The sequence below is a fragment of the Vigna radiata genome, chromosome 2 (genome assembly GCF_000741045.1).
Source record: "Vigna radiata var. radiata cultivar VC1973A chromosome 2, Vradiata_ver6, whole genome shotgun sequence".
Taxonomy (NCBI): Eukaryota; Viridiplantae; Streptophyta; class Magnoliopsida; order Fabales; family Fabaceae; genus Vigna; species Vigna radiata.
Window position 1 is genome coordinate 5,852,403 of NC_028352.1, and position 23,372 is coordinate 5,875,774.

Sequence of the window (23,372 nt, forward strand, 5' to 3'; positions counted from 1 at the left end):
AATTATTTTAATTTACCAAAATGGTTAATTTAATTCTTTAAAAATAATCAAATTGAAAAAATAATTAAATTTAAGGGACGTCATTTAAAATAAAAATTTGACAAAATAACTATTTTAATTTAAATAAACACTTGTTTACTAAAATATAATATATATATATATATATATATATATATATATATATATTAAGAAATTGAATTTGATATATAATAATATAAATTATTATTAACTCGAGAATAATACATATTAAATACACCTTTAACAACATTTATTTGATTAGATGTATCTATAAGATGATTTGATCTTGAAGTAGACACTTTCATCTTATTTTTATTAATTTGCAAGTTCTTATAATTGTTTATTCTAGTCATGCAAAATCACCATTATAAGCCTTTTGATATCTCATAACATGCCATCACGATTCTTTTATGAAATTTTGTAGTAACTTGTTTAATTTAATGTTTTATGACATTCTTAAGCCTTCTAAAAGAGAAATATTACGGATGTGTCATTTAATTCTACACAGATATCTTTCCTGAATGAAACATACCCTCTGACACGTACATTATATTATATTTTAGATCACATTACTCAAACTGGTTTTTTTTACTGTTTTGCTTCTGAATAAATCCTAGGATGATTCTATTTTTAGGCTTAGTTTATTGTTATGCTTATAATAATTTCTGTTTTGAAGCAATAATCATAGTTTTGCATCCGTTTTTTTATATATATTTTCAAACTTGTATGAGAGTTTCAAGGGGTGTGATACATAAAGCTACAGCTTGTGAGAATTGAAAAAAAAAAATCTGAAAAATGCAAAGGGAGAAGTTATACAACAAGATCCCTTGCTTTAATGGTTACATAGAAGCCACCTATATTTTTACTATGTATTATTACCTATATTGTTACTGAGATATGCTTATTTTGTGATTTTATCATTTTTAAGTTTGTTGATTTATATACTTTTTACCACTGGAGATTTCAAGTTTTCATCAACTTGTCAAAATGGAGCGACGAACAGTAAAATTGTTTTTTTTTTTTTTTTGTATTTTTAAAATAACTTTGTGTTGATCTCGTTTATTTAATTTTTTTCATGTTATTCAGAAGTTAATCTATCAATAAAAAATTCAAAGTTTTTTGACAGTGAAGGACATGCCTTTCTGGGAAATGTTTGGTAACGAGATAAGCATGATGATGATCCACGGAAGCTACCATTTTCATCCTTATCTCAATCGTCTATAATTTATTTATATTTATGGTAATGTTTTTCACTGAGCACCAAAAACCAATACATAAGCCATCTCCGTATACACCGTCGGCTGGTGGCAAGAACAGTTCACTGATCCATTTTCATCTTCATTTTCCAACTCTGACCCATCATTGTTGCTGCTACCATGCATAGGATCGTCACCGCGAGGTCCATTTTTTCTGCTGTTTTCAGAAGCAAACCTCGGCCTCACTCTGCTGCTTTTTCCACATCCTTGCTCTTCGACGAAACTCAGATACAGGTTCTTGTTATTCAGTGTTTCTTTGAAAACTTAGTGAAATGTTTGACCTTTTCATCTGGGTTTTCTTGAAACTGATGTTACTTTCAATCTGGATTGGCTTTATTACTCCGTCGAGGAAAATTGGACTCTTGATGTAAATTGTTGTATGATCAATTACTTAAGAGAAATAAACTAGTTTTTCGTGGAAACAATTTCTTTTGGGGGAGGGGGGGCATCTGTGTATCTTGCGTAGGAGAGACAATCCTGGTAGACACATTTTTGAGAACTGAATGTGGATGGCTCTGGCCCTGGCATCTTCTATTTTTCCGGGAATGAATGCCAGAAGTATATATTTGATTTGCAAATTGTTCAAGTGGGTTGAAAATGTTTAGGAGCCTTACCCCCAAAACCCCTAGTTGCATCAAGTTGTTTGTACTAGCAACAAATTATTTGTTTTGGTTTTCCACGGAAGAAAGCTTATCATATGTTTGATCCAATGCAAAAAAATTTTCCTTTAATGTTACCTTTTTAATGGTACGACCAACGGGTAACCAAACACGGCATTATTCATTTGGTTTTGCGAAGTGGGTGGAAAATCTTGAGAAGTTTTCTAAAAGTTGCTTTCTGTTTCAAAACATTTTAAACAATGTTTGTATTGATTAAGATGATTCTGTGTAGTAGCTTCTTAAAACTTAAAATATGTCTGTTTATAATAATTGGAAGGTTTTATTGAATGATGCAGTTTAAAGAAAGTGTTTCTCAGTTTGCAACGGAAAATATTGCCCCTCATGCTTCAAAAATAGACCACACAAATTATTTCCCAAAGGTCTGTATGAGAATCTATTTATATCATGTCAGTGAACGCTATAATATTTTAAATGTTTTGATTGCATTTGATGTAATTTTAGGAGGTGAACTTATGGAAAAGCATGGGGGAATTCAATCTCCTTGGGATTACTGCTCCAGGTATTTTTTTTCTCTCTCCATTGTTTCCATTTTCTGACGTGAAAATCTCCCTTTTCAGTTTTTGCAAGCTGTTGGTGTTATCTGCTATCATTTGACGATTGTTATTTTCCCTGTATATATACTGTGTGATACAATTGTGAAGATAATAAATTCTAACAAAGAACAATTCATGCTGATGCGCATAATTTCTGTATTGTTCTATGAACATAGTCACATGGATGAGGGGCTCATTTTTTATGTAGTTCTTTTTTGGGTGTTCTTAAATTTAGCTTAGTATACTTGAATAATTACAATATGGTCGTATCGCCAACAGACTTTTCCTGTTCTATTTCTGCTTATTTGCAGAGGAATATGGAGGGCTTGGTCTAGGTTACTTGTATCACTGTATAGCAATGGAAGAGATTAGCCGTGCTTCAGCGTCCGTTGGTCTTTCATATGGTGCTCATTCAAACTTGTGTGTCAATCAGCTGGTGATTGAAGAGAACTTAAGTCTTTTTCGTTATATGCTTTATGATCTTCCAATGCGTCTTCAGGATTGACACCTCCTGTTTTGTTCAGGTGAGAAATGGAAGTCCTGCTCAGAAAGCGAAATATTTACCAAAGGTTCTAGTTCTTTTCAATTTAATCTTATTTATTTTCAGTGGAACGTTTGCTGCCTTGCCCTCTTACTGATGATGTGTGAAGGATTGACTTTGTCAGTCAAAATGCTCGTAGCTTTCAACCCATTTCTTGTGCTAAATAGTATTCTTTCTCAACTTTTCTGCGTCTATTTTTCTATCTATTTAAAGACTAAACTGTTTTTCTCTCCAAATTTGAAGCTTATTTCTGGGGATCACGTGGGAGCATTGGCAATGAGTGAGCCCAATTGTAAGATATGTGAACTTGAACCATAATCTCTTTAATTTTAGATACTCCAGGGACTTTTCAAAGTGAATGATTTTTCCCGCAGCTGGGTCCGATGTTGTCAGCATGAAATGCAAGGCTGATCGTGTAGATGGGGGCTATGTACTCAATGGGAACAAGATGTGGTGTACTAACGGGCCAGTTGCTCAAACTTTAGTATGAATTTTTAAATTTCATTTCATTTTCCAATGCTTTTTGAATTGTGACCTTGTTTGTGTTTAATTTTGACTTTAGAAAAGAAATAGGTCAGTTTTCTTTAATTTGTCATTTCAATGGACAATTTTTCCATGTGACAACATATCATTATCATGATTTGAGGACCTGACTGCAAAATAGTAGTCAAACACCCAATATGCCCTGAGTTTTCAATTCACCATTAGGTAATGTCAGCTACATGAAACACACAATGTCACAGGGCTTGTCAAAAACCAAATTCTCTAGTATACTATTCATCACGTGTTTCTTTTTAATAATTTCTTTCAATGTCTTTCTTAGTTCCCTCTACCCTTTTTCATAGGGCCAAAAAGCAATGCAATCTAAACCTCACTTGTGCCACCAATGACCTTCTCTGGACATAATCAAACCACTTAAAAGGATTTTCTATCATCTTCTCCTCAATAAGTGCCATTTCAATATCTCCTTTTATGCAATACTATATTATGTCCTTTCTTGTGTGGCCACACGTCCATCTTAACATTATAATTCCTGCCCCTCCTATTTTTCTATAATGGTGTCCTTTTTAAAATCTTTCCTTCAGTACCATAGAGTTAGTTGGTTGAGTAATGGTCTGATAAAACTTCCTTGTGAGCTTGGCAAGTATTGTGAGTTGTGATCACAAATAATCCTTGGCACTCATTCATTTTAACTTTCGAACATGAATCATGTGTGATATATTGATTAATTTTCCCATCTTGTTAGTAGTATTAATCCCACAAACTTCAAAAAATCTTGTGTTACGTTTTTCTATATATTTTACCAAAAAATCATTTATGTCATATTTGTAGTGCATGTATCTCTCGTATATTTGTAACACATGTAATTTTTTCTATTTTTAGTGAGCACATTTGAGACTAGATTAAACAAGTAATAGTTCAAAGCCGAACCCTAATATAAATCCATCCTTAATTTCATTGTGTCCAAATATTCTCATACTGCTAATTATCCCCATCTGATAGACAGAAGCAAATAGGACATGCTGACAATAAGACATGATTGCTGGTTTATTGTAGGAGAATGTTTAAAAACAATAACTAAGAATACAGTTGTAAGGTAGTTTGTACCGCTTAGTGCTTGGTAGGTGTTAGGACCTCTTTTTATTGGAAGTTTAGGGGAAAAGGAGGGCAGTTTTTCAGACAATTGAGTTTTGTATCTTTTGTTGTATGATTGGTGAAATTAGAGAAGTTCAGATTTACTTTTCTCTGTTTTTTCTGAAAATAGTTTTGATTCCTAACACCATCACTCTTGTCTTGTCTAGCCTGGTTATAATCCAAACACCTTTTTTTCGGAAAGGTTGACAGCATTTTCTTTTGCACTAGATAATATGGTTCTAGTAATTTGATAAAAATCATTGAAAATTCTTTTTCTTTGCTTTGGTTCCATCAACCCCATAGAAGATAAATAGATTCTTTTATAATCTTCTTGGCATAAATGCAGATTGATTCTCTTGAATCCCATTCTATTTTCTTAATCCATACTCAATCACTTCTTCCCTTACTACAAAAATGTTCGGAAGACCTTATTACACTATGAACGTATCAAAAAGTAAGGAAGAAAATGCTAAGCTAGTATGTTATCATAAGGCTTGGATTCCAAGTACACCATGGAACTTATATTTAACGTGGATGGCATATTTTCTATTTAGTCACTGGTCTAAGAAAATCAATTTTTGTGTTTCTGATTAGTTTCTTTACCTATATATGAAGAAACATTGATTGTGTTACTATAAAACCAGATCTTAATATGTAATTCGGACACATGCTGAAAATGTATAGCACATATTTGATTGTGTTTAATTGAACCAGGTTGTCTATGCTAAAACAGACATAACTGCTGGATCAAAAGGCATTACGGCATTCATTATTGAGAAGGGAATGGCTGGGTAATTTCTCTAAACCTTGACAACAAGTTATAAAATATTAAGTGGATAAACTTCTGTATTTGAACTTCGTTAATTCATAGGGAATAATGTGACTGCATGTTGTGGCCAATCAAACGATAATGTGACATGATTTTAAGCTATGACTTCACCTTTTGACAAGTGAAGCTTTTCAAACTAATGGCTTTTAAATTATACCTTAAACCAAGTTTTTCTCTTGTACATTCAACACTAGACTCGTTTAGTGGGACTTGCCATGTGCTGTAGAAGTAATTCTAATAAAAAGTATCCGATCCTTTTAGCATCAGATAGTTCAAATTTGATCCCCATGCGAGTCTACAGCATGTAAAATTCCTTTTCTGAAATGATGCTGAAAGAAAAAGTGTCATGAATATTGTGATCACTCATAAATAACGTGCAAGCAATATGTATGAGAAGACAGCAATTCTCACATGGTTGAAATGATCAGGCCTCCCTTTAATGATAGATCATTTGATTAGTTTGGAAAGTCAAATGAATGAGAAAAATCTAACATTGTTTCTGCTTGACTACAGATTCAGTACTGCCCAGAAATTGGACAAACTTGGGATGCGAGGAAGTGATACGTATGTATGCATGTCTTNTGGGAAATTTCATCTGTATATTCCATTGCTAATCTTTTCCCTTACTTTTACTGATAAAATGAGATTCTGGGGGCAGATGTGAGCTTGTCTTTGAGAATTGCTTTGTTCCAGAAGAAAATGTTCTTGGGAAAGAGGGAAAAGGTATTGCTACTGAAATCTTTATTATTTTTAAAGTGAAATAATTTTTATGTTGCCCAAGCAGACTTGTTTGGGTAGACTAAAGAAAAAGATGTCGATTTTAAGCTACCATTTTTTTGAGGAAAAAGTTATTTTGCATTTGAACTCAATCTTAAAAAAGTACTCATTAAAAACCTCTAAAATATTGAAAATCACTTGTACTTCTACTGGCAGAAGCTGAGGATCGCTACCTTCTATTATAAGCATTAATTCATATTACATCATTGGTTTATCACGTCAACCTTTATCTTTTCATTACCAGTAATGTAAAGAAACAAAGAAAAAGCATTTTTCTTATTTTCTTATCTTTGTTAATTCCTAACCAGAATTGATTTTTAGTGCCACCATTTTCCAAGTACACTTGACTCATAAATTTGTGCAATTTAAAAGAATCTCTCCAAAGTAAAGCCATTTGTTTTCCCTTCTCTGTTTACAATGTTAGTACTCTTAGAAAGAAAAACATTTTATTATTTGTTGACTGTCAAGTGTCAGCCATTACCACTTATTCTGTGTTTCAGGAGTATATGTCATGATGTCTGGGTTGGATCTGGAGAGACTTGTTTTGGCAGCTGGTCCTCTGGGTATTATGCAGGCATGTCTTGATGTTGTTCTTCCTTATGTTCGTCAAAGAGAGCAGTTTGGTCGTCCCATCGGGGAGTTTCAGTTTATACAGGTTTCTTATGAACAACATATTTTTTGCAATTATCCTGCATATGGATTTTCTAAATACATGAATCTTAGATAATCAATTTATTGATTGAACTTTGGTTACAGGGAAAAGTTGCTGACATGTATACTGCATTACAGTCCTCAAGGTAGAAAAATCCAATGTCATGGTGTTCTTTTCACTAAATAAGTTTGCATAGCCGTAGATAACATTCTTCATTTCAGGTCTTATGTGTATTCTGTAGCTCGAGAATGTGACAATGGAAAGGTTGACCCAAAGGTGCATCCACATGTTAAATTAGTTCTATTAAGCTTCATCATCGTGTGTGCGTGTGTTTTCTGTTTATGGAACTACATCCATATTTTTTCATATATTTCAAGAAAGGTATGACACGAATACAGTGACATCTGCGAGTAGTAACATTGTTATGCTGTCATGATATGCTATTAAAAGTGTAAACTAATAAATCTTTAATTTTTTATTTCTGTATTTTTTTTTAACTCGATCATAATATTTTGGTTCATTACATTTCTTCTGCTTTCAATAGAAACTTGGATATTATGGAGTAGCTAAGTCATATTGAGTATGTTGTGAGAAATATATAGGTGTTTGATTCTCCTCCTTGGATAAGCACCAACACAATTAGGAAACCTACCTCATTAAAAGCTAACTATTAATGGGGAGAGGGAGAACCAAACAATTAAATATTTCTCTAAACATTTCATATTACTCCATAATATCCAACTCATTACCAATTTCTCACCATGGTTGTTTGCCTGTTCGTTATCAGGATTGTGCTGGAGCCATACTTTGTGCTGCTGAAAGAGCAACTCAGGTTGCTTTGCAGGTAAATAAGTTGTTTGCATCAGTTATAGTTGCTGCTGTGTTCTTTTATCATTTTTCAGTGCTTACCCCACCAAATGTGCAGGCTATACAGTGTTTAGGTGGGAATGGGTACGTGAATGAGTATCCTACTGGTCGTTTCCTGAGAGATGCCAAACTCTACGAGATTGGAGCAGGAACTAGTGAGATCAGAAGAATGATTATTGGACGTGAGCTCTTCAAGGAGCAATAACATGCCACTATGGCTTGCACCTTACGCGATTCTAATCTTTTGGATCTTGAACAATGCTGATACCTTGGGATGTGGATGAAACTAATGAATGTTTCATTCATCAAACAAGAATTATAATAACGAGAAATGACCATTGGTCCAAGGAATAAATTTTTGCATGTTATATTTTTGTGTGCTTTGAAGTTCTTCACAACGATGTTACTAAGTATTTAATGTGATGTTGTCAAATTACAATATTCAGACAAGAGAACCAACGATTCACGCTTTACAACTTGATTTTTCTATCTTAATAATTATTATTGAGTATACCAAGCCATTTGCTATCAAAAATTGAAATATTTGGTCTTGTTGTGCCTAACACTTACTAGTAATGTGACTAAATTAAGTTAAGATCAGAAGTCTAACATTCCTTGAAGAACAATGGTATAAAATTAGATGGATATTGTGTCTCGCACTTGACTAAACTAAATTTAAAACCAAAATTCTAATGTTCCTTGGAAAATAATGCTAAAACAATGGTAAGTAAAAAAATAAACAGGTCTAACATTCTTAATTTATTGCGTGATTTCTTCATGTACTTCACATGAAATATTCTATTAATTGATGCATATCTAGAGTGTCTTTTCAAGCTTTTACCAAATTATGTTTTGCAATGTTCTACGGCCACGTTTTGGGATCTTCAAACCCGAATCACACGTCAAAGAGGGTTCCCAACAGTGTACGCAACTATGGTGGAAGATTTGGAAACCATCACCATCACCATTATTCCAGAGTACGTAACTCAAGCCATAATGGCTTATTTTATGATGCAAGACTGGCCCTTATTTAGATACTTCAGTGCACTTAATTGTCAGTCTTTCTAGCGCTGACCATGCAATTTTTGCTGGGCCTACAAGCTCAAAGGGTAGTAACCAAACACATCATAAAAACATATGTAGATTAATCTTGTACAGAGACAGGACCAGCATAATAAATGTCTAAAGACAACCCTGAAACTTAGACTCTAACTTCTGTTGGAGAATAATCTGGTTGACCCACAGAGGAAGACTTCGAAGCCTCCGTAATGATTGGTGCCTCTTCCAAACAGCTATGAGTGTCATCACTGATCATCCCAATTGTCATCTTTTCCACCTCTTCTTGGGTATATATATGGATCTTGGACACCACATCACAAAACTCACTGCAGCCATAGGGAAATGAGAATTATTTTATGATAAATAGATAGCTTACATAGAATAGAGTACAAGTGACATCATGTTTTAAGTACATATTGAAACAGGTGATGTGATCATTGATAACTGATTAAAAGGTGGAAAAAAACAGCATTCTTTAAAGTGTTGTTTTGAGTCCTGGAAGAAGAATACTCACTGCCAAGGGTCATCCCCCACAACCATTATGTCATTCTCACTATCAGTGTAGAGGATCCTCCATCCGTTGTCAGGATCTTTTAGAAGGCCTTCCATGCCAAATAGTCTCTCTAGTTCAATCAGCAGATCATTGTAGCTGCTCAGTCTTGAAAGATCAATAGCTCTTCCAACTAAGCTGCCTTGCTTGTGAACCTTCATTTAGTGTATGTTATATACGTGGGTAAAACTTGGACAGAAAAAGGCATATCATAACATAATTTTGTTATCATCATCCCTCACCTTTGTGCAGCTCCTTTTAGCAGAGTTCTGTAAATTTTGGGCAGTGGTTTCCCCAGATAAAGAAAACCCGAATAGTTTGCAGGCATTTACTTTTCCCTGGACGTTATTGTCATTAGGAACCCCTATATTTACAGCCCCTAATGCAGCAGCAGCAGAAAGATTGTCCTGCAGCTTATGCTCATTTGGGAGTTCTGGTTGTCCAACTTCATTTACAATGGTTCCTGCCTGAGTGGATGGTTTATTAAATGGGACATTTTGTCTTTGGAAAGTGGTGGATTTTGAGCAAAACACACTAGGTTGACCAGCTTGGTGAATGTCCCCATAAGGGAACAATGTAGGTTGAAAGTTGGGTTTGGTTGCCTGGTGAAGGTTGAAACCCAGATTGGGCATTCCCCAGGCACCAAGATTCAAATCAATCTTTCCTGTCAGGGATTTCAATGGACATATTTCTTGACCTTGCAAGACCCTCGGAAACCTGTTAGTTTCCACAAAGCCTGCATAACTGAAAGGGTGAACACTACTAAGCTCAGAAGAGGTAGCCTTTCTTACTTCAGCTGATCCAAGATTTGGATGACTAGGAGAACTCATCTCAAAACCTAGTGGCTTGGTTACCGTGTCACATCCGTAGTAGAGTGACACAAAACCAGCATTTTCTTGACCTTGCAAGACCTTAGGTGATCTTACAGACTCCTCAAAACCCACCAACCCACTGCCTCGTGCTGCAAAATGAAACAAAGAGAATGAATAAGATAGGATACATCAAGTTAACAACCAACAAGCATTTCGGCCTTAGTCTTGTTCGGATAAGTTTTTCTATAAAATACTTGTAGGAAAAGAAAATGAGAAAGTAAAATGAACCAAGTATTTTGCATAGGCTAAAACCAACAACTTATGCACTTAACCTTTTTAGAAGCTCTTTTTCATTTAACTTCTTCTGTAAGAGCTAATGAAAAAACTCAATGCATTTTATTTCTTATGTTCTTTTCCTATGAATACTCTTATAGAGAAGTTTATCCAAGCAAAATCATATTATAATTTAGTGTTAGGACTAATACCAGTGATGAGTTGACTAGGTGAGGCAACCTGTAGACCTGTCCGCAGTTTCTTCAGTCTCGGGGAAGACTGAATGCTCAAGGGGGGCAGAGGAGCAGAAGGATCAATCTCCCATGGAGATACTCGATCTTGATGATTAGTCTCAATATCCTCATCCCATCTGACCTGTTGAATGTCACAGCAAGTTTACATTAATGAGATTTTCATGGGTTCCTTCACTCAGTTAATTTATCTTAGCTTTGTCAGTGGTTTGTTAATAAACCTTCATAACAATTAGATGTGATGATATGTAAAATAGTTTAAGAGTTAGACACCAAAACTGTGCAGGCAAACAGTATGTAGAAATGTTGGGGAAATAGGATCAGATTTCTCTGAGATTCACAAAGTTGCTTCACAATAATTAAGTTTGATGTTAAGAATACTTAAAAGCTCACTGATAGTATAAACTTTTATTTTATTAAGATTATCCATCACAAACATGAACTTAATATTTCTTATCCTTGGTTCCTCATGTATTTCTGAAAACCTGCAAACTACAATATGAAGAGATATAACCTATATTTTTAAGGGCCTCGTTAATGAAAAAATAAAAAACGGTTATTAGAACATATGCTCATTGCAAAGTTGGGAAAACATATGAAAACAAAAGGGTACACAACATAGTAATGAAGCAAAATCGAAATGTACCATCAAGCACCTCCATTTTGATTTTGGCCATCTGTAAGGATCCAAATCACTAGTTGCAATCAATGTGCCACTATTACACCTGAAAGATAGGAAGTTGATATGTCACTAAAAAATCATTTTGAAGGAAGGCATTGGACTAAATATTTATAACTATGTTGTTGTAGTTCACCTTCTTTCTTGAGATTCATCCATTTCGAGTCTCATTTTGAATCTTGCCCCAATGCTCACTGGATTCTTGATGCTTTTGACATATCTTTGATATGGGACAACAAAGTCTGCATGACTTGCCCTGTATTATGTTAAATCCAAACACATAAATTTATTGCCAGAGTCACAGACCAATCAAGAGTTAGCATTATTAGAGTGTTTCATAATCAAAATCTAAGGAAAAAATACTTGCAGTGAAAACTACATACATCTTACAAAGCAATAAGACATGATCAATCAGTATTAGTACCTTGGACTGTAGAAAACATGAAACTTGCTTTTCGTGGATACTGCATTTGCCACGGAAGAAAGAACATTGGGGTAGCAGTTCTGGCTACCAATAACTGATTCAGGAAGATCATTTCTAGGTCGAACAGCTCTTCTGATTCCCAATCTCAGTTCTCCATTTTCACCTCTACAAAATCATTCATAAGCACTAGCCAAGTGAGGAAAATGACAGATAGACTCTTCTTTCTCTAAAACTGGATGGTTAGAACTCAGAACATTTAGTAAGATTTAAAGGGCTTACAAAGATTATTATTATTATTCATTTTTCAAGTTTTCAAAGTTTGGTAAGACTTTAGATTCAAGATTCTCATGAACAAAGGCCATCAGTTTTGGCACTACACAGTACCATGGAGGTCCCAAATATTAGTAATGCATATTACAAAACTACCTATTAATTATTCAATTAAAAGAGGGAAAATTAATAAAATCCATACTTTGTTTGGCATTTGATGATTACTTTCTACTAAATTATTGGAGGGCCATTATTAATAATTAATAATTGAAGGTGAGACTTTTAGGTGCAGCAAGAGATTTTAAGCTACAACACACGTACTGCTTTAAGAATAGCTAAACTTTCTCAGTACACGTGATGATGGATATACCTTAGAAAGAGCACTGCATCACCAGAAACAAGATTCTTTTGGCTTACAAAAATACTCCAACCAGTAGTGAGTAGATGCCGCCTTGGCTGACCTGACATATTACCACATCGATTTTTTGAACCAATTAGTGTTGTTTGGTTTAGATCTAAGTATTTTGAACAATTGAGCATCATTTAGATGTATGTCCAAGTTAATTTAGCCACAAATTTTACATGGAAGTGTTCTATAGTGTCATAGATTGATTCTCAATGTGAATCAAATGTGGCCTCATTAGTCAATATATGAAGTCACATACTCACACTCCCACCCCTAGTTTTTCAAATTCCATTACCTCGGTAAATGTGACGAAACTTCCACTCCACGCCATGCAGGTCTTTGGCAACAAGCTCTTGTGAAGGCCTCTGCTGCTTATAATCCTGTAAAAGAATAGTTAACTAACTTAATCAAGGATATACAATCAAATTTATACACTCTAATAGAATCTTTCTTATCTAAATTTTGCAACAGTTGAGATGCATAAAAAGTTTATTTTAACTTATGTAAGAAGTTTTATTTATTTCACTTTTCATTTCCTTTTTTGTAAGTGTTAATGCTTATTATTATGCTGTGAAAGATGCCATACCAAAGGAGGAAAACAGTCTTCAGCAGCTCTACGAGGAACAGAAAAGCCCCCATGTGTGCTGGTATCCGAGGCAGTTAGTGTTTTGCAAAACATGTGAGGGGTTGATTTAGTTGGTGATCTTTCATCTCCCTCCTCTTCTGCTCCAAATTCCTCAAGTTCTTTGCCCTCTGAATTCATCACTTCCAACTGAAAAGAATCCAGTGTATTCAGAACTACTTGATGTGAAGCAGCAAAGGAACAGTCGGTGCATCTTCTAACATTTTAAGCTCAGAGACAAATATCCCTTATCCTAATTAAGCAATGAAAGAACCTAACAAATTTACTAGTTCCCCCTGAAGAAGCTCCAAATTTCAACCCTTACAAGTTAGAAACACACCAAAATACAACTTCAAATGAAAACCAACCTCCGGCTGAGGAAGCAAAGTAACCTGTGTATAAACCTCATCATTCTCCTTGTTGGCCTGTTCCGGGAAATGACAATTTAGCAAAACAAAATAAACAATAAAGGCAATGCAAGGGGCAAGTAAATGGAAACATGTCGAAATGAAATTCAGTAAACCCAAGTGAATCTAATTCAGCACTCACAAGTAACTGGACATTGACAACCCTGCAAAAGATCTGTGGCTGAAGATCATAAGAGGGAATCTCCATTGGTATGAAATGAGAGAAAGAGGCAACCTGTTCTAAGTGACCTTGTGGAAAATAGACCACCACATTTCCTTTCTTGGGAAGAGAAGTGAGGGGGCCGGCACAAGCATGCCAAAGCTCAAGATAAGAAGAGGACACACGAGCCGAAGAGGAACTAGAAGATGAAGAGGTGGAAGAGGACCAGCAACTGACACCAGCATCTTTCTCACATTCCCTATCACAGAATGCATTCTTCTCAACCTCAGTGACTTCATGATTCAGATCAAATTCCATGAACACCTGGTGGTGTAGGCTCTTGAGAGACTCAAATGGAAGCCAGAAGTAGAAACAAGCAAGAACCAAAACACCCCACCAGAAAATTCACAGCTTCAAGGGAGGGAAAGAGTGTGTCACCAAGTGGAATTGAGAAAAGGAAACCCCAGAAAGTGGAGAGCATAAATACCACGGAAAGGAGGTTAATTTATGAGAAAGAAATCATATTTGGAGGGGGCAACACAGTGTTAAATCAAGGGGAGAGTGGAAGTGGATGAACAGAAAAGAACAAGAAAGTCATGTTGAGAAGGCTACCCAGACAGGATTTAAAGATAAGAAAAGAAGGAAGAGAGTAGAAAGAGAGAAGAATATTAAATAATAACAAGAAATTCAACGTATGATTCCACCCCCATTTGCAGGTACTGAGAAGGGGGAGCAGAAGGAGCAGACATAGACAATTGCATAGGAAGCACATAAACAAAAGGCAAGAAAAGCCAATGTGGTAGTGGCTTTTGGATTTAGACTGTTAAGAATCATAGAGATAGAGTGAGAAAGGGAGAGATAGAGAAAGAGAGAGAGAGATTGTGTATGTGTGTGTTGGGTGGGGGGACAGGCTTAAGACAGTACAGAACCCACACTCCCCCACACACACTCCCCTTTGCTTTGCCTTAGCTTTTCTTCATTTTTTATCTTCTTTATTCATAATTCTTTCACTGTGCTTGTGGGGATCATTGATTCAGGCCCTCACCCTAGACAACATAAGTTAATGTACAAGATAAATAAACAAACAATCATTAACAAGGTTTCTTTCTCTCTCTCACTCTCTTTTTATCTCCAAAAAGAGACAATTCCAAGAAAAACACAATCTGACAACTCAAAACACAATATAGGTTAATCAGTTTCAAGGTATATGATGATTAACAGTAACAGTAACAGTAACAGGAATACAAAGGTAAATATACTCACTATTAGGTGTATATAAAATATGCATTAATCAGTTGATTTGATATGATTTGGAGGCCTGTAACACGATTATCCGACAAATAGAGGTATAGCTACAGGGTTTCATTAATAAAAGGAAAGTGAGAGGGTTTCTGTCTCTCTATGGAACTGTGAAAAATGCAGTGTAGACTTGGATTAGTTGTCAAAGTACTCACAACCTTTTTTTCCACTAGCCATTGCACTACTTTACAACACATCTCACTTCTCCATTCTTCTCACAAACCCACAGACAAAAACCTTAACTCATCACTGCATCTTTATAACTCTACAACCACCTCTGTAATCTATCTCTGTAATCTATCTTTATAACTCTACAAACCTGAAAATCAGATTAAATAAAATTGGAGAAATTCTTATTTACTTTTATGTTTTCTCTTCAACTGATTTTGAAATTAACCCTTTTTTTTTCTGTCGATTGTTTCCTCAGGTTTTGCTTTCTCTCATGGTTATCAAACATGTCTGTTTTCTAGTAATTTAAAACAAAGAAAAGGACGATCCTTTTAAGAAAAGATGCATTTTTTAAAAAATTTAAATCTCAATTTTTTTACATTTTAAAAAGAATAAAATATTTTTTATGAGCTATTAATAAAAAATACTTACTATTTATTACTCAATACTAAAAAAGTTACAACATTGGTGGAGGTTATCTAATTTATGTTTAATTAAAATAGGCTAAAATTCTTGTTTTCCTCTATTTTTTAAAAAATTTAAATTATATTTTTAATATTTATTTGGTTCAAATTAGCTTTTAATTTTTTAAAATAATTTAATTAGACTTTTCTTTTATTAGTGTTAAATTTTTGTTAAAATTTATATATCAAATTCTTTTATCTTAAAAGTCTCTATATTTAAATTAATTTTATTTTTTAAGTGAAGTGATTTAATATATAAATTTTAACAAAAATTTAATATTAATATAACATAAAAAAAACCTTAAATTAAATTAAATAAAAATTATATATTAAATTAATTTTTTTATAAGAATTAGAAGAAAAAAATAGCCTTAAAATAAGTAAAGACATATCCAACAATAATAACAAAAATATATTATCCCATTTCTGAACTAATTTCTGTCCACAAATATTATAATATGTCTAAAACAATTTAGACAACCCCATTTTAGAAATTTTAAAATGTGCTTCAAAATTAAAGAATTTGAGTAGTGTAAATGAGAAAAGTTTTTTTCGAGTGTCTTTTTTTTTTTTTTCTAACTTGTTCAATTTTTAGACTAGAAAATAACTATGCTTAAATTATTTATTAGGTACTATTCTATTACAACTAAATGTTAATTTTTTATGTAATTAAGTATAACTAATGATCGGAGAAAAATGAACCGCTATTGACGAGTGGTAATTTCTAAAGGAATTTAAAGAAAACGTATTAAACATAATCCGTTTACTTAAAAAGATTTAAATTTCATTAAAATTACAAAGGCTCAAAATAATTTGACTCCTTTAAGAAATTATTTATATGCTTTATACCATAAATTTATAGTTAAAAAAATAGTTTTTAGGTTCATTTATTTATTCACGTCCAAAAACATTAATTAGATTTCAAAAGTACAACATTATATTTTAATTCTATTGTTGAATTTTTTTTAGTTTGACCATGAGTTAAACTACTTTGACTTTCACTTTATTGAATATTTGCTCTCTATTTGTGCAAGGATTGGATAAATATATAAATAAATTCCAATTTCAAAATTGTGTTTCCATCATTAAAAAAAAGTTTATACTTTTAGAATTATATCTAATAAATATGATTAAGACTAATTTTAAAAAGGTATCCTTAAACCTAAGCTTCATTTTTAATATATTTAAAATTAGTTAATTTTGTTTATATTTAAGTCTAGATGAGGTAATCTAATTTGTACATCCTTCAATTGGTTTAAAACAATAATCAATTTTTACAAATTTTTTAAAATAATCTATTTTGTGTTTAAATTTTTTTGGTAGTTTTAAACTTTTTATTACTATTAATTTACTAAATGTGAGATACTTTTTGTGTACCATGTGACGTACGACAGTTATAAATACTATTATAATAATGGTATTTAATAATTTTTTTTAATCATTTTTTGATAATAGGACGTGTGTTGTTATTTTATTGGTAATTTATTTTAAAAAATATTTGAAACAGACCAATCACAAACTGTCACGTATTCATTGTTGAAAAGTTATTAAAAAAGAGTTGTTAAAGAAATTTTTTTTCTAAATACTATTGTTAACTGACAATAAAACTTTGTTAAAAAAAATTATATACGTGTCAAAATTAATCATTTTAAGAAAATAAAAGTAAATGTTATAATATTTATAGCAACTAAAACACTCATAAAAGTTTAAATCAAAATTACAAGAGTAAAATCTTAGTGAATACTTTTATTAATTGAAAACATCTATTTCATTAAACTTTTAGTAGATATTATATATTCCTACTTCTGTGTTTTCTTTTTGTTTCGTTTAAGTTGTTAGGAATATATTATAAAATATTGATACTGATTGTGATGTATATTCATTATAACATACTTGAATGATGTTTTAACAGTTTTTTTCTTGATTAAAAGGAGGAAAATTTGATTTTCTATTAAGTTTCTGAACAACATATTAAAAAAATAAAAAATTATATATATATATATATATATATATATATATATATATATATATATATATATATATTAGAATTTGAATTTAGTAATATTTGGACATTTACTTACTTGCATATTTAGGAAAGCAACTGAATTTTCAAATTTCAACTACTAATAGGATCTCTAATATGAAAAATTTACAAATAGCATCTCTAATATAAAAATTTTACAAAACTTCACGAGTGAATTTTATGATGTTATATCATTTTTTAAAAAAAGCTAAGTATTTCTTTAAGTATAAGGTTTTGCAAAATTACTTTTAATTTTGCATTTGTGTGGTATATTTTATATAATAACAATTTGTAGAATATTAAAAGTGCATTTGTACGCTATAATGTAATCCTAATGAAACTGATAGTATATATGAATATTGTGAAATAATTTTTCCGTAAATCTTGCAGTTTGGCCCCCAACACTTTTCTTTTTACACAGGGAACAATAAAGTTTGAATTTAAAAAGTGTAGGTATAAACAATCTAAATTTTTTATTACTAGGTTTTAACATCCTTTGTATATCATTGTCTAGCTTCAAATGATTGATCACGTGAACCATAACCTTAAATTAATATTCTTTCATGTGTTAATCATTGGCTTCATTGTATCAATGTACATTTACAAGTATACAATATTCCCTTTTATTCCATTCTGCTTTTTTACTACAAAAAATAAAATTAACGATAGATGAAAATTCTTGACAGGAGAACTGATCACTAAAAGTTTGTAAATGAAAATATTTATATTGATAAATAAAAAAATTGTTAATAATTATTAATTATACATTAACAAAAAAAAAAGATTTTTATCATTATCAATTCCATGTCAATAGTAAAATTTGATGATAAAAACATTTTTGTATATATTTCATCTAAATTAACATCAAACTATTTTTTAACATCGGTTAATTTTTCGTTTAATTTTGGTCTTAGATTTAATAAATATTAAATAATTTTAGATTATTCTAGGACCGATATTAAATGAAAAATTAATATATAGTGACATGTGGACTAACATCAATTAATCTATTAAAATTTCACATTAGCTTTCTCTTTTTTATTTCTTGTATGTACAAAACATCTCATCAAAGTGCAACGATTACAAATTTGTAGAAACAAGTTCTTCAATTTATTTCATTCAATTTTATCGTTGTGGTGTTTGTTTGGATTAAGGATTTCATTCTCCTCGATTAATTTCATATTAAGGTTGGTTTTTTTTTTCATCTTCTCTTCTATTTTAGCTTAATCCTATTTTGATTTTGTAAAACAAAAATAATATATGTGTTGAGTGTTTTTTTTTGTGTTAGTGACAAAAATTCATTAATAATTATCCACTGTAATTATTTATCCATAACTATTAACAATTTTTAACCCTTAATAAATATCACAATTTGTTTTTCTTTTTCTTTTTCATCTCTCTTCTTTTTCTTCTTTCTCTCATTTTCTCCTTCTTTTTTTTCCTATTTTTTTTCTTTTCCTTTAATTTCTTTAATTTATAAGGCATACTTTGTCGATTTTGACAAAAAAAAAATTAGAATCGACCTTACCAATAATTTTTCAAATAAATTCAATTTTTTATGGATTATATAATAAATGGTCAAAATCTAAAGAAAAACTTTGACGTTCATTAAGTAAAAACTTAAATATTTATTTTAGCAACCAATTTACTATCAATGAAAATATTCATAAACAATAAAAATTTTAAATTATCAACAAATTTTATTAACAAAAAATATTTACTAATAATAAAAACTCTAAAAAGTTGCCGATAAAATATATTTTACTAACTCCATCAATAATTATGCAATTTCTCGTGTTGTTTATTTATAACAATTTATAATATGACAAGATGAACATATGTAATTTACAACATTATCACATAAATATGCATACTATTATATTGTCGATACGTTTAAAAAAAAAAAAATTCTCATCTTAATATATTAACTACGAAACTAAAGTATTTCTTTTATCACAAATTTTGTTTAACCCATAAAATTCGAGATGGATCGATTTGCAATGTTTATGGAGGTTATAAAGTAACTCTCATCAAGTAGATTATTCCATTGTTAAATTTGAGTTAGAGAAAAGATAGAGGCATATATAGATTGATATATATGTACAAATGGATAGAACAGAAATGGACATGGACATGGACATAACCTAAAGTTTAAAAAAAAAAAAAAGAATCATGCAATTTTCAGAGGAAGCTGGTTTGGTCCACATCAAAAGTGGGGATATACATACAGTTTGAACCAAAATGATTTTTCTCTTTTCGTGTGCAAATATCAAACCTATATAACCTATAAAAGAATCAAACCATTTTGTTTTCTTGCTTTTCAAATTCCACCCGACAACAAGTATATATCTCACTCTTTGTTTAAAGTATATGTATACATTAACTTTCAACGCCTTATCATTAATGTTGTGTACATTTACATGTCATCGTTAAGATCGTGTTGCTCATCATGTGTTCCTCAATATTCTCACAAAGCAATTCAATCCATTTTCTTTTAATAAGTTCTTAGATTATTATATACGGATATGAGTTTGAATTTAATTTATATCTATAAAACCAGTTTAATAAAATTAAATTAGTATATGTTTCGGTTTATGAAGTCGAGATCAAATCTTTTTTCATCATTAATCTTTAAGTTTCAAGTTTAAGTTAAGGTTTTGTTTTCAGTTTTCTCTCTATTGTTTCTGTCGAGTCGAGTGTTACATACAGAAAACATTTCAATGCTAAAGCCAGTGTTTGTATGCTACAATAATAAAATACATAGTTAAAGTAACCAACTAGCTGGATATCAAACTTGTATTTATAAATTTTGGAATGAGTTTTTGATCTGTGTTTAGCCTAATTGCAACCTAGACAATAATGACCTGACATATGGTTAATATAATTATTTTCACTACTAATCTTATTTGTGGTCCAACCGACCAACTCACTAATAATTTTGTACGAGATTAAGAAGTTTGTTGACTGTTTCGGTGTGACTCTGACTAAATAATCATATTGTATAATATACATCATTAAAAGAATTTATTTCTAAAAGATATTATATCTTATATTAGAAATTGAATTTAAGTATATTTCTAACTTGTATTTAATATATCTAATAAATTAAAATAGACTTAAATAATTTTTATATTATATTAATAAATAAATTTTAAATCTACATAAACTTTTATAAGGTGAAGTTCACTATGATTTTTAGAATTACATTAAAATGATTACATATTTAACGTTTATCTTTAAACTATTTAAGTTTTTATTTAAAACAATATAATAGTTTTAAACATTAATTAAAGCGCACACACATTTTTTTAAATTGTTTCAATGCATGATAGCACGACATATTGTATTTGAAGTCAAAGTCTGACTTTTAATTATTAAAAGTGGTGTGAAATGTTCAAGTTTAAGGAATCTTTTGCATGTGGATATGTTGAGCATTTAAGTAACATTCTTTCACTTTAAAATCTTTCTTTTGTATTGAAATCCACTTTGTAATTTCTTTACTAATGAAAAACAGTTATAATACCTATCATCCTAACTTCCAATTATATTGCTTTTATTAACTACAAAAAAATAAAAATAAAAACAAGTTTCCACTGTTCTTTGCTAGTGTGCCTTCTAGAAAAAAAAAAAGCATCTTTAAATACAATGCTTAATTAATTATTTAATGGTACTATATTTGTCTATATATGCTATAATGCCTTTAAATATAATATAATGCCTTTAAATATAGTGCCTTCTAGAAATCAATATTTGATAGCTTTTATTTAAGAAATAAATTTATTTATTTTTTAAAATATTGATTTTACATTTTTTTAAAATTGATTATTTTAGTCTTAAATATGGTAAAAAATGTTTATATAATTAAAAATTACAACATTTTACGTAATTATAGATGAAATATAACCATAATCTCATTTTCAATAACAAAAATAATCTTCAATTTCATATATTTATTATATTATGTGTCATATTACAAACTATTTAGACATAAACTATTCGATAGTGTGTCACTTCAACAATTCAATGTGTCATTCATATAAAACATTAATAACTAGTAATGTCTATGTAGAACATTAGTTATATTTAAAACTTAAAATTATTATTGTAAATCTCTCAAAAATCATATATTATGTATCAAAACTCAAACCACTTGAATATTCTTTAAAAAAAAAACATCTCTTACACACAATTCAAAACGTTGTGATCGAGTCACATCCATATTATCAATCCTAAAGTACTGTAAATTAAATTTATTTATTTATTTTTATAATTTATTTAACCAAACTTAAGCTCCCAAAATTTATATATATATATATATATATATATATATATATATATATATATATATATATATATATATATGTGTGTGTGTGTGTGTGTGTAAGACTTTATTAACAATCTCAACATATCGGTATGTTCATATACTACTAACAAGTGTTATTTTACTTAAATCACGTGCAAATCTAAACATATAAATCTTTTAAGTAATATTACCTCAATAAAACAAAACTGACGCAAAAATAACTTGCGATCAGACGTTTTCTACTAAGACATATAAGATAAAATCAAATTTTTATAAAATGATAAAAAAAAAGTTGAAGTAATACAGGAAATTTTTATGTTTAGAAAGAAAATGATTTTATATATAGATTAAACTTTATGTTTATAATTTTTTAAAACTCAATTACAAAATATTACAACTTTATTTAATTAAATCACTTTTTTTTTTCGATAGACGGATAAATTGTTGATCCTTGTCACTTAAAAACATATATGATATTTCTTACATATATCATTAATGTTAAAATGTTATTGAAATTTAAAAAAAAAATTAAAGTTTATCTCTCTAAAACATAATTTGTGCTTTATCCCTAATAATAATATAATTATTTGATATTATATTCAAATGGTTTTATTTAATGTTATGCAATTTAAGATTATAATTTTAAAATATAATTTTAATTATTTAAATAAAATAAGATTCTAAAAAATGTTAAAAAATAAACTTTAAATCTAATTTAATTTTATAAAACTAACTTATAATTAATTAATGGAAAACTCCCAACACGAGCGTCCCTAACACCACTATAACATTTTTGGAGAGTTTTCAGAATTTTGGATGTCCGTTTTAGACGTTCTTTACATCGCTTTGGGGATTTTAGACCAATCCGGAACTATTGGTGAGGGTTTCAAAGATGTTTTTCTTACCTAAATATGAGTATCAATATGTCATGAAGAAATTGTGTTATTGCATGATTTATGATGACTTGTATAAGTGTTTTTATTTATTTGATGTATGATCAGTAGTCTCATGTAAACTATGTGAATGTGAAGTGATATCATTGGTTTCAAGGTTGGAAAGGTTGGTTCCAAGGTGGAACTTCTTGGTGTGATTCACGTGTGTTAGAGTGAATGCAGGTAGCTCAACTTTGGGAGTTTTTCTGACACTCTAATGATCATACATTCTCATATAAAGAGGTTTGACGCATGTGCTGTGTAAGGGCCTATAATTTCTAAGGGCTATTGGGCCTTAGAAAAGGGGCAGCCAGGCCCATAAACTTCTGGTGATTCGGCCTTAGAGGGGAGGGGCTTTACTTTTTAGAAAACCAGTTTCTCATTCTGCATATTTCCCTTCTCTCTCTAGAATAGGAACTTTGCCCTAACCAAGTTTCCTCCACCTTCTCTCTAATATTACAGCAAATTGAACCGTTAAATTT

General features: G+C 30.8%; 2 protein-coding genes across 3 annotated transcripts; one reads left to right on the top strand and one right to left on the bottom strand.

Annotated features, from left to right (window-relative positions):
• Positions 1 to 1,168: 1,168 nt before the first annotated feature.
• Positions 1,169 to 8,305, top strand: LOC106756387 (isovaleryl-CoA dehydrogenase, mitochondrial). 2 transcript variants are annotated; one of them, XM_022778481.1, is made up of 15 exons: positions 1,169 to 1,508; positions 2,230 to 2,313; positions 2,396 to 2,453; positions 2,799 to 2,923; positions 3,012 to 3,056; positions 3,272 to 3,320; positions 3,403 to 3,512; positions 5,378 to 5,454; positions 6,006 to 6,056; positions 6,151 to 6,215; positions 6,770 to 6,924; positions 7,026 to 7,066; positions 7,143 to 7,302; positions 7,709 to 7,765; positions 7,847 to 8,305. In XM_022778481.1, exons 1-15 carry the CDS (start codon positions 1,395 to 1,397, stop codon positions 7,991 to 7,993), a joined length of 1,338 nt encoding a protein of 445 aa, XP_022634202.1. In that variant the 5' UTR covers positions 1,169 to 1,394; the 3' UTR covers positions 7,994 to 8,305. The 2 variants fall into 2 exon arrangements, with proteins under 2 accessions (XP_022634202.1, XP_014494283.1); XM_014638797.2 differs by having other exon boundaries at positions 1,177 to 1,508; positions 7,143 to 7,197.
• A 143-nt stretch (positions 8,306 to 8,448) lies between these two features.
• On the bottom strand, positions 8,449 to 14,465 carry LOC106756562 (auxin response factor 4). The gene is made up of 12 exons (XM_014639036.2): positions 13,684 to 14,465; positions 13,503 to 13,559; positions 13,099 to 13,284; positions 12,808 to 12,892; positions 12,477 to 12,567; positions 11,837 to 12,001; positions 11,549 to 11,668; positions 11,380 to 11,458; positions 10,695 to 10,857; positions 9,640 to 10,358; positions 9,362 to 9,552; positions 8,449 to 9,173 (listed from the first exon to the last, which is right to left on the bottom strand). The coding sequence occupies exons 1-12, from the start codon at positions 14,017 to 14,019 to the stop codon at positions 8,990 to 8,992; spliced, it is 2,376 nt and encodes a 791-aa protein (XP_014494522.1). The 5' UTR covers positions 14,020 to 14,465; the 3' UTR covers positions 8,449 to 8,989.
• Between the last annotated feature and the right edge of the window lie 8,907 nt (positions 14,466 to 23,372).

Excerpts from the sequence above, each read along its gene's own strand:
- LOC106756562 (XM_014639036.2), bottom strand. The coding sequence starts at position 14,019 with ATGGAATTTGATCTGAATCATGAAGTCACTGAGGTTGAGAAGAATGCA. Across the intron at positions 10,858-11,379 it reads CAAAATGGAGGTGCTTGATG|GTCAGATGGGATGAGGATAT; the intron begins GTACATTTCGAT and ends GACATTCAACAG. Across the intron at positions 9,553-9,639 it reads CTAAAAGGAGCTGCACAAAG|GTTCACAAGCAAGGCAGCTT; the intron begins GTGAGGGATGAT and ends CACTAAATGAAG.
- LOC106756387 (XM_022778481.1), top strand. The coding sequence starts at position 1,395 with ATGCATAGGATCGTCACCGCGAGGTCCATTTTTTCTGCTGTTTTCAGA. Across the intron at positions 1,509-2,229 it reads TCGACGAAACTCAGATACAG|TTTAAAGAAAGTGTTTCTCA; the intron begins GTTCTTGTTATT and ends TGAATGATGCAG. Across the intron at positions 5,455-6,005 it reads ATTGAGAAGGGAATGGCTGG|ATTCAGTACTGCCCAGAAAT; the intron begins GTAATTTCTCTA and ends GCTTGACTACAG.